The sequence below is a fragment of the Haliotis rubra genome, unplaced genomic scaffold (genome assembly GCF_003918875.1).
Source record: "Haliotis rubra isolate DU_JTF1 unplaced genomic scaffold, ASM391887v1 Scf618, whole genome shotgun sequence".
In the NCBI taxonomy this organism is placed as follows: Eukaryota; Metazoa; Mollusca; class Gastropoda; order Lepetellida; family Haliotidae; genus Haliotis; species Haliotis rubra.
In genome coordinates this window covers 113,792-124,024 of record NW_025767322.1, presented here as the reverse complement: position 1 = coordinate 124,024, position 10,233 = coordinate 113,792, and the positions used below count along the sequence as shown (strand labels likewise).

At 37.8% G+C, this 10,233-nt stretch overlaps 2 protein-coding genes across 2 annotated transcripts; both read right to left on the bottom strand.

Moving 5' to 3' along the window:
• Positions 1-1,207: 1,207 nt before the first annotated feature.
• Positions 1,208-4,715, bottom strand: LOC124256103. The gene is made up of 5 exons (XM_046690045.1): positions 4,171-4,715; positions 3,738-3,970; positions 2,242-2,373; positions 1,536-1,701; positions 1,208-1,299 (listed from the first exon to the last, which is right to left on the bottom strand). Exons 1-4 carry the CDS (start codon positions 4,190-4,192, stop codon positions 1,540-1,542), a joined length of 549 nt encoding a protein of 182 aa, XP_046546001.1. The 5' UTR covers positions 4,193-4,715; the 3' UTR covers positions 1,208-1,299; positions 1,536-1,539.
• Positions 4,716-5,922: 1,207 nt separating this feature from the next.
• LOC124256092 lies at positions 5,923-8,307 on the bottom strand. Its single transcript, XM_046690023.1, has one exon. The coding sequence runs from the start codon at positions 8,305-8,307 to the stop codon at positions 5,923-5,925; it is 2,385 nt and encodes a 794-aa protein (XP_046545979.1).
• Positions 8,308-10,233: the final 1,926 nt, after the last annotated feature.

The following is a 10,233-nucleotide window of genomic DNA, read 5'->3' as shown; positions in this document are numbered from 1 at the left end:
AATAGCATTACTAAAATGATACAAAAATACAAACCTGGCAAGACCGTTTATGTCCATAGCTGTGAAATATGGGCACAGATAGCTTAATTTTGTTAACTAAGTAACTGTGATGTTGGCTTTTCTGAAAAGAGAACATAATAATTCACACAGACTGATAATAAGAAAAGACTGTTTCAACGTTTGGCTGGATATTCACTACCTGCATTTTCTTAAGTTGGCTAACAGAGAGGTATATATAAGCTGCAAGTTATGTATTCAAAACTTAGCAGTATTTTGACTGTAGGGGATGATGATGATTTTTATGGAGAGGCATATACAATGTGAATGACCCCACCCCCACCCACCCAAAATGTAAAATGTATGTACAAAAAATAAATGACCTCCCTCCCCTTCCTATAATTTTTAAGCATACTTTTTTAATATTATGATGTACAAAATTGCTGACCCCCCAACCTAGTACATGTGTACAAAATTGCTTCCTCCCCCCACCTCCCTAGAACAAAATGGATGAACCACCAACCCAACACCCCCAGCCCTAAATTATGAACGGTGCCTAAGCTGTAATGATTTGCAAATAAATTTCTTCTTCTGACTGTGGCTATTTTAAATAAAAAGTTGACACAAGTTATTTATGATTTATAATACCTGTAGGTGGCTGTGCAGAACACATGCGATGTCATACATGATATGCAAGTTTGTGCCCGTTTGAGTCTTCTCCCAAAGTTTTTCAATAAGAAAAACTGAGTATCCTAACCTATAAGAATAATGAAATATTTTGTATTAGGCAAGTTAAAGGCACTATATGCCCTAATATATACAATGTAGGCTGAAATAAAAAAAAAGCGTTACAATGCGCCTTTAAGTATTAATTGACATTAATCATACGTGATTTTTAATATTTCCCTCATAAATTATGATTTTGATAAATTTTCATTACTGGTGTGAATAATTATATCTCTCTCAATAAGAAGTAAATCTGTACCTTTCATATTTAGCATCATGAAAAATGTTTTTACTCAAAGTAAATCTGAACTTACATCATGTTTAAATTTCTTCATGAATGAGATTAATATAGTTGAGATTTAGGTTATCTGGCTAAAAATGTGACAATACCACCATGCTATTGACCAATATGAAAATAGGCAAACACATAATTGCTTACCTTTCCCCATGTTTGAGGCTGAAGAAAAGCTGGGGGAAGTCATGCCTACAGGCTGATCCAAATACAGCGGTTTCGGAAAGCTTTGCTGTCTTATTTTTTGCTCTTAAACTATTCCCTGCCTGGAATTCACTGCAATCCTGCCAGACATAAAAGTTAATAAAATTAAAATAATGATAAAATGTTCTTCTCTAACTCAGCCTAATATCTCAAGGTGTCAATACCTACCCCTCCATTCCCTTCACCACCTCGCTGGTCACCCTTCTACCTCTCAGCCCTAGTATTCTTCACATTACAACACCTACTTCTAACACACTATCACCATTCATATTCTAGTGTTCACTAGTTCACCAGAGGATATCTATGTTTCACTTACCACATTAGGTTTTTTTTGAATCACCACTGTATGATTTCATGTATTCATCAACTTCTTCTTGTTCAAGGAAGAAGGTGGTATGTTTTGATTTTCCCCATGAATAGCCTGAGGAAACCTTACGGACGAGCTGGAAATCAGCATCAAGGCTGATTATTTTTGTTGGCAACTGAAATTACAATAATAAAGATAAATGGTGAATGCTAAAGTAGATAATTCTTACTTTACTCTAAATCTGACCAAACCTTTTTAAAAATTAATTTGTAGTCAACGTGTTTCCACATACTACATGCTTTTTGAAGCAACTATAGATATTTTTGTTTACCAAAAGTGTGTAGCTGACACTTGTGCAGTTCAACCCACCTATCATTCTGTCAACCAACTTCACATGAATAATTTGGAAACCTCACTCCCCTATATACTGCCAGCTAATAACCTGCACATTTAAAAACAGCTCCCACATACTAAACCTATGCCTTTAACAGTTTGTTAAATTTGAAAAGTATAAACTGGCTATTTTTTAATATTCCACTGTGATGAATCTTAATGTTAATTAAATATGTGACTTTTGTTACATTTTTAGTTTTCATCAACTGACAAAGAAACTGTTTGTTTGAGAATTATGTATAGACCACAAACCTTTCAAATTTATGCTTTTTAATTATAACAAAATCAGATTTGTAATAAAATTAAATTTAAAATGACCTACTTTGTAGCAGGCTGCACACTCTGCTCCATTACTGAGTTGAGGGTGGAATTGGTGTAAATGGTTCATGTTGTACAGGAAGTATCTGAATTCCTCCAAAGTTTCTTTCATAAGAACTTTATATATGCTCTTCACCTAATGAACAAAAAAGTTAAAAAAATGAATATGATTTACACAAAGATTTAGTTAAACAAGATATACCTTCCTCATGTAGATTGTTCAGTTGACCTCAAAGTTAAGCAACATCCTCCACAGTTGTACTGAATTAAGGGGAAGAGATAATTGTGTGATGCCAATAATATACTGCCATGGTAACAAATAAAATAGGTACTATGATATGAACAGTGTTACGAGTGAAGGTGTAGTAAAGGGGTGTACCACAAATCCACTCGCACAATTATATGGATTACACAGACTATTTCCCCACAAGACCAGAATAACACTGAGCTTCTGTAACAATAATTCAAGTTTCTAATGCTTTCTCTATAAGCTGGAAAATTCCAATTAACATTACAGTACATTTTCAAGGACTGTATTTTGTTCTACAGATTTATGACAATATCAGTATACACTGGCATATTCTTTTCCCATGAAAACTTATTACACACACACACGCATGCAGGCACGCACACACACAAGCACACATAAGCACTGCAAGCAGTGCATCACTGTGTGTTGCAAATAAACAAAGTCTTAAATGTTGGTCACTGGTAGCACTTGCAACATGTAAGCCAGAAACGTATACTTGTCAGCTTCTTCTTTCCCTCCTCATCATAGTAAAAGTACACATAAGATTAATGGAGAGACAGAAAAGGACAGATGCCACTGAACATAAACTCACAGTAGAGCTAGCCAAAGAGGAAAACAAATATCACAGTTGAGAACATGATTGTATTACAATGATAAATGTATATTACTTTAACAGACATTTAACCACAGGAATGATAAGGGTTACATAAATCAATGAAACTGAAACAAATCATCACGTGACAATCGCGTCATTAATCAATCTGATTGGCTAATACTAACTAACAAATTACCATCCAGTAATGGGACCTCTCCTGCAAAAATATACAGAGAAACCACAAAGCAACATATTCTTTCACTGCAAACCTATTACTTAATCAGTTAGAAGATACATAACGGTACTGAATTAAATTCCAAGTGATGGAGATACAAGTCATAATGAGTGTGTCCAATATTTCTCTGTAATAAAACTCATGGTTACACTATGAGATGATTTATAATGGCTCGTGAGAAAGCAAATGATAGGAAACTGGTTCCTTTCCCTCTTTCAGCTATACTGAAAATCTGCCATATAATGAAAATTGTAATAGTAAACATAACTGACTCAACACTTAAGAGATGCAGTATTTTTCAATTGTTATATGGTGATGCTTCTTAACATATAAATTGTACCTACAATAAATGCACTCAGTTTGGCCTTTTACTTTCGTTTCTGCAATTTCATGGATTGAATAAACTCAGAAAGAACTAACCTCCAAAGAAACAAAGCCTTGATGCTGCTTTGGGAGCCGAGCACTCAGGGCTTCACAAAAGCCTTTGACAGAAACATGACATTCCACTGACAGTCCGTGAATCCACCTGAGAAGGTCTGTGTGGAAAGCCAGCTTTGGGTGCTTTGGTGAAGCTGGCCAGAGATTGAACTTGATAAGTGTGATTGGCTCCAATTCACATTTACAGAACTGAAAGCGCCGAATATGCTGTCTTCCTGCAAACACAGCAGAATAAGTGAAATGATTGAATCATGTGATGATAAGACTTTGGCTAACAGTTTGTTTTAAGAGCAGCATTTGTTGTTTAAGATAGTTTGTAAGATGTAAGACAAAATCAGTAGTTCAAAGTGAACACAATTGTGTCTTTTGATCATGTTTTAAACATTTTTTTTTTATACTAAGTATATAATGATACCTTTGTCATCAACGACCACCATGTCCTTTTCATAGCTACAACCTTGTGTGGTGCAGGCTGAGCTCCATACAGGGGTGTCTTGAGAAACACTGACATAAGTGCCATTCTAAAAACAGATATTGAATTCTGGTAACACCTTAAAACAGGAATACTAAAATAGGAAGGTACTAATGCTAGATCATGGTTGGTTTGATTAAATACTATTAGTTGTACAAAAATGCAAACACTTAGGGATGAATAATTGCTGGTGTATAAAGGTGTGGTGTGAAGTGTGTGTGGGGTGACATGCGAATGAACTCGGAATTCATATTAGTGGGTTAAGGGCTACAGTTCTTAAATTTACAAAAGTTGTACAAACTACATGGAAATACTGTGAGTTGATTTTTAGACACAATGTGCATATGCTTTACTTCATGTAAGATTTATTTATGTTTCAGAGAAAACATTAAAATGAAAAGCAACAACGTTGAAATTACAGGTGCCCCAGCTAACATCACTTAACTGGGCCAGTACTGGCATCGTTCTGTTGATACAGGCATAATGTACGACAGTATAGAGCCAGAACTGGGCAAATGCTTGTTTTCTGTTAGTGGCCCATTACAGGCAAAACTGTACTGGGCCACATATTGGTGGTTACCGTAAATACTGCACCGAAATACTGTACCAGCCTAGTACTGGCCCAGTACAGACAGTGCACTTCCTGTCTGGTGAATTGTGGGGATTATCTCAGGACCATGTCGTCTGTTCAAGAGAGGTGGCCTAAAGGTAGAGTGTGACATTTTCCACATTTCTGAATATAGATTGACTTAATCTTACACTAAAAAGTAACGGTATTTGTTGTGAAAACTTATAGAGGCTACTTTTTCAAATAAGTTAAGTGTTGAGTTAAAATATGAACAATAACACGCAGTACGAATTTTGCTGGGAGAAGGGCATTTTGAAACATTCAGTATGTACATGTATCTTGTTAGATCATGGAAAACCTGTTAAAGGTCACATGCAACCAAAAAATCAAACATAATTAAAACACAATTATCACTTCTTCATGACATATTATTGCATTGCTGATTGTTACGCAGTGGAAATTAAACTAAATTATCTATGGTGTGCAGTGGAAGTTAAACTAAACTACATAAATTTGGACTTACCTTTCAATCAACTAAATGTGAAATCCCCTTATAAACAACTAAACGTGAAATCCCCTTATAATCAACTAAACGTGAAATCCCCTTTTTAATGCAATAAGAAATGTGAAATAAGCTAATAAATAATGAAGTTTAAACTTAATATGAAGAAACTGTCTACCTAGCAAGTGTTAAATGTTAGTGAATAATTCTCTCAACTATCTCTGTTTCTATTTCTATTTTATCTGTACTTGCTAGCTATCACTTGGAGAGAGTTACCCACTAACAACCGTCACTAGCCTACAACTGAAAGTTTTTACATCTGTCTCATACGCTGATCGACCTTCGCGAATCTCGTGCAGCATGAAAAGCTAATGTCCTTGCCGCGCTTCAGGTGTATTTGTACTATCACGTACTGTGTCCGAGAACATCAGTTCTTTACGGACCCTTCAGAACATGCCCCCTTCTATGATAGACCCCTGTCTATCATCATTTATTTAGAGTAAGGCATCCTCAAAACAACCAAATAAATACTAAAATACCCAATCTATTTACAACAATCACTGTACAACACTTGAACGTTGTGTTCTATTTACACTATGAACTGGTATCTTCTAGAGTATCTTAGTCAGTCGCTATACTCCAAAGGACAAACCTTTGTCACTGGTCGAGTGAACCTCGACTTTCCAACTTGAACATCTACCACCCTGACGTGGCCATCCTTCCCTGGGTAAGTTTTCACTATCCTCCCTAGAGGCCAAGTTCCTCGTGGGTTATCTTGTGATACGAGAATAACCACATCATCAATTTTGAAATCTCTTGATGGCGTGACCCACTTTTTCCTAACATTCAAAGTTGGAAGCCATTCTCTCATCCATCTCCTCCATACATGCCTGATGAGTTCCTGTATTCTCCGCCAACGCTTCTGGGTCGCAAAGGAAGTTGAATCTATTTCTGGAGCGAAGTCTCCCCCAAGCTGTCCATGTAAAAAATGGTTTGGAGTGAGCGGAACATCATCTTGAATGTGGGCACTCTGATAGGTTAGTGGTCTCGAATTCAACAGAGCTTCAACACCCGTAAAGGCAGTCATCAATTCTTCATCGGTGACATCACTTGATCCAAGTACCACATAAATGGCCCGTTTAGCTGATTTGACCATGGATTCGAAGATGCCTCCGAAGTGAGGAGCATTTGGCGGATTAAACCTCCAAACAATGCCTTTGTTTGCCAATTTTGATTTCATGCTGTCAGAATCTAAAGATTTCACCAGCTCTTTAAGCTCTTTTACGGCTCCAACGAAATTCGTGCCGTTGTCAGATACAATCTCCTTGGGCCAACCTCTTCTATGTGCCATGCGGAACAGGGCATTCAAGAATGAATTTGTGTCTAGTCCGAAAGCAATCTCTAAGTGTACAGCACGAGTAGCAAGGCACGTGAAGAGACACAGATACCTCTTCTGGCGGCTTCTACCTCGACCCTGTACAGTTACAAACGGACCAGCAAAGTCCACCCCAGTTTGAACAAATGCTCTCATTGAACAGACTACTCTACTCTTTGGAAGATTTCCCATGAGCTGTTGTGCTGGTTTTGCCTTTTGTTTTTTGCACCAAGCACATTCATGTTCCCATTCGCGAATTTCCTCTCTTGAGGATACAATCCAGAATTTGGAAGACAACGAGGCCAATGTGCTGTTGGTTCCCATATGAAGACACTTTTCATGATAGTGTTTCACGATCAGTTTCGTCACCCAGCTTTTTCTGGGGAGAATGATGGGAAACCTAGCATCCCAAGACAGTACTTCTGCAAACCTTAATCTACCATTTAACCTCATCACCCCTATTTCATCAAGAAAAGGCTGCAATCCAATGAGCTTACTACTGGATGCTACTCCTTTGTTCTGTTTCAGTGCCATATACTCTGTAGGAAATGCTTCCTTTTGTTCATTTGCTATTAGTTTTCTTTCAGCCTCCTCAATCTCTTCTAGGTCAAGATTGTCTCTCCTTCTGATATATTTTGCTGTACGAGAGTTGTTTAGAAATCTGTATACCCATGCAAAGATTCTACAAAGTCTATTCCAGTCAGAAAACCTACATGGATCTAAACGCCATGGTGCATCATCATGTTGAACATTCATAGTAACTTTGAAGCTTGTTCCAGTTTTCCTTTCCAGATCTACCTTCTCGAACGCATTTATCTGCTCTGGCCATTGACTTTTATCATGTGCTAAAAACTCAGGACCATGCAGCCATGTTGTTGTGCCCAGAGTTTCAGGTTTACTTCCTTTGGTAAGTATGTCAGCTGCATTCAGCTTTGTTGGCACATGCATCCACTGACAAGGTTTTGTCATCTCTTGAATGTAGCCTACACGATTGGCCACAAATTGCTTAAAGCTTCTACTGTGGTTCTTAATCCACCATAAAACATTCATGCTATCAGACCAGATCTGTGCATCATGTGGTGACATGTCTAGTCCTTTTGCAACAGCCAGAAGTAGTTTCACTCCAAGAACAGCGGCCATTAACTCAAGTCGTGGAACACTGACAGTCTTGATTGGAGCAACATGGCTTTTTGATGCAACAAGCTGACTACCTATTCTATCTTCATGACCACTCACCAGGTATATCACAGCGCCAAACGCATCTTGTGATGCATCTACAAACACATGCAGACATGGAATGGCTATCTCTGAGCTAAATTCTATCCACCTTGGGAAACTTAACGACTTCAAATCTGCCAATTCCACATACCACTGAAATGCATTTTCTTCTAATTCAGGATGCATCTTTTCATCCCATCCTACACCAGACAACCAAATATGTTGCAAAATAATCTTTGCCCTAATTGTAAATGGAGCTAGAAGCCCTAGAGGGTCAAATATCTTTGCAATTTCTCTCAAGAAAGCTCTCTTCGACATGTGGAAGTGATCATTTGGAAGTTTGTAGCAGAACTGAAACTTATCATTCTCTGCGTTCCAAAGTAACCCAAGAGCTTTCACAGATGGCAGCTCAGACATCTGGATATTAATTTCAGATAGTCTATCTGCAACTGGAATACATTCAAGTACCTTCAATGAATTGGAGACCCACTTCCTGGCATGCATTCCAGCTGTTGTCCACAGTTCATTTATTTGATCATAAAGCTTTAGCGCTTTGTCTTCTGTCTCAACAGAATCCATTGTGTCATCCATGTATGTTGATTTAGCAACTGTTTCTGCTGCCAAAGGAAGGTGACTCTCACATGCCTTAGCATGTTCCTGTGTAACATACTGTGCTAGAAAGGGCGAACAATTCATTCCAAAGACTACCCGTGAAAATTCATACACATCTGGTTCTTTCTCCACATTCATGGACCTCCAAAGAAATCTGAAGAAAGGCTGATCACCTTTAGGAATCTGAATTTGTAAATTACATTTCTGCAATGTCACATATGATCGCAATTGGATGTTTTCTAAATCTTAGCAGTATTTCAACCAGATTATTCTGCAGTTTTGGACCTTGTTGCACAACATCATTTAAAGACACATTATCACATTTAGCTGATGCATCGAAAACCATCCGTACTTTTGTTGTATTTCTGTCAGGCCGGACAACAGGAAAATGTGGTAAGTACCAGGATTTGTTCTTGATTTCTTTTTCAGGCACTTTTTTTATGTATCCCTTTTTCTCATACTGTGATATCACATCCTCATATGCTGTTTGAATTGTCACATCTTTTGATAACTTTTTCTCAATTTGTTTCAGGCGATTGAAAGCAATATCATAATTACTTTCAGGAAGTTTTGAACCTTCCTTCCATGGAACACCAACAGTGTACCTCTCTGAATCATGGGTAAGTGATTCTTTTACAGCATTCACAGCCATTTCCTCATCTCTTGTCATCATAGGTTTGGATCCTGATATGGATTCAACCTCCCAAAACCTATCTACCAATGCCTCAAGTTCTTTGTCATCACTTGTTGTTTTAGCATTGTGAATAAAGAATGAGCCTGTCACTTGTGTGTTATCTATTTCTGAATCATGCACTTTACCAATGCACGTCCAACCCAGTGGTGTTAACCTTGCTATTGGATCACCAGGCTGGCCACAAACATCTTTAAGAGAACAATGGAGTTCCAAATAATCCATGCCAATCAATATGTCTACAATTGGTCTGGAGCTCAATTTTGGAAACTCAATGTCACGTAAGTGGTTCCAGTCATGTGCATGTCTTTGCCAGTCAAGGACCTTCATCATCCCTGTGACCTTTGTTGTAGTAAGTGCGGATATTGCCATGTCCACCGAGCCATCAACACTTTCTAAACCTACTTCAACAGCCATGCTATTAAAGGTTTCCTGCTTGCTGTTCAGAACAATTACAGATACTGTCTGTCTTTGACCCCTAACTCTGATACTACGTCTTCATTGATGTATGTTTGGGTGCTAGCATCATCAAGAAGAGCATTGACCTTTATTCTACGCAACCCATTCTTTAGAATAACTGGAACTGTTCTGAGTGAAGAAAAATAATATCCCTTTCTTGTTGTTGACATTGTTGTTGTTGTTTGTTTGTTCTCCGTTTTATGTTCTTCAGAGTTGTTACTTTAGTTCACATAATTCTTTGTCTGTGTTTTAACCCAGTTACTGTCATGTAACAATCTGTTGTGTGTCGACCGACATCCTTCAATACCACATGGGATGTTTGTGTAGCATAGTTTCCCAACATGACGCACTCCTAAGCATCGAAAGCACAATTTCAATTCTTTAGCTTTAGCCCATCGATTCTGGATATCTAAATCCCTGAAGCGTGTACAGGTTCCTATTTGATGACCTTCTCATGACAGAAGTTACAGAACAGTACCTGTGACTTTCCAAAGAACGACCCTGACTTTTGATTGTACTTATGTTCCTTCTCCTTAGTCTTTTCAATGATACCTAGTTTTACCTCAGATGCAACTGTTTGA

What these genes read in the sequence shown, in the direction of transcription:
- LOC124256103 (XM_046690045.1), bottom strand. Translation starts at nt 4,192, where the DNA reads ATGGTGGTCGTTGATGACAAAG. An exon ending in GGTGGTCGTTGATGACAAAG is followed by an intron (nt 3,971 to 4,170) that starts GTATCATTATAT and finishes CTGTGTTTGCAG; the next exon opens with GAAGACAGCATATTCGGCGC. An exon ending in AGTGTGCAGCCTGCTACAAA is followed by an intron (nt 1,702 to 2,241) that starts GTAGGTCATTTT and finishes TTGTAATTTCAG; the next exon opens with TTGCCAACAAAAATAATCAG.
- LOC124256092 (XM_046690023.1), bottom strand. Translation starts at nt 8,307, where the DNA reads ATGTCTGAGCTGCCATCTGTGAAAGCTCTTGGGTTACTTTGGAACGCA.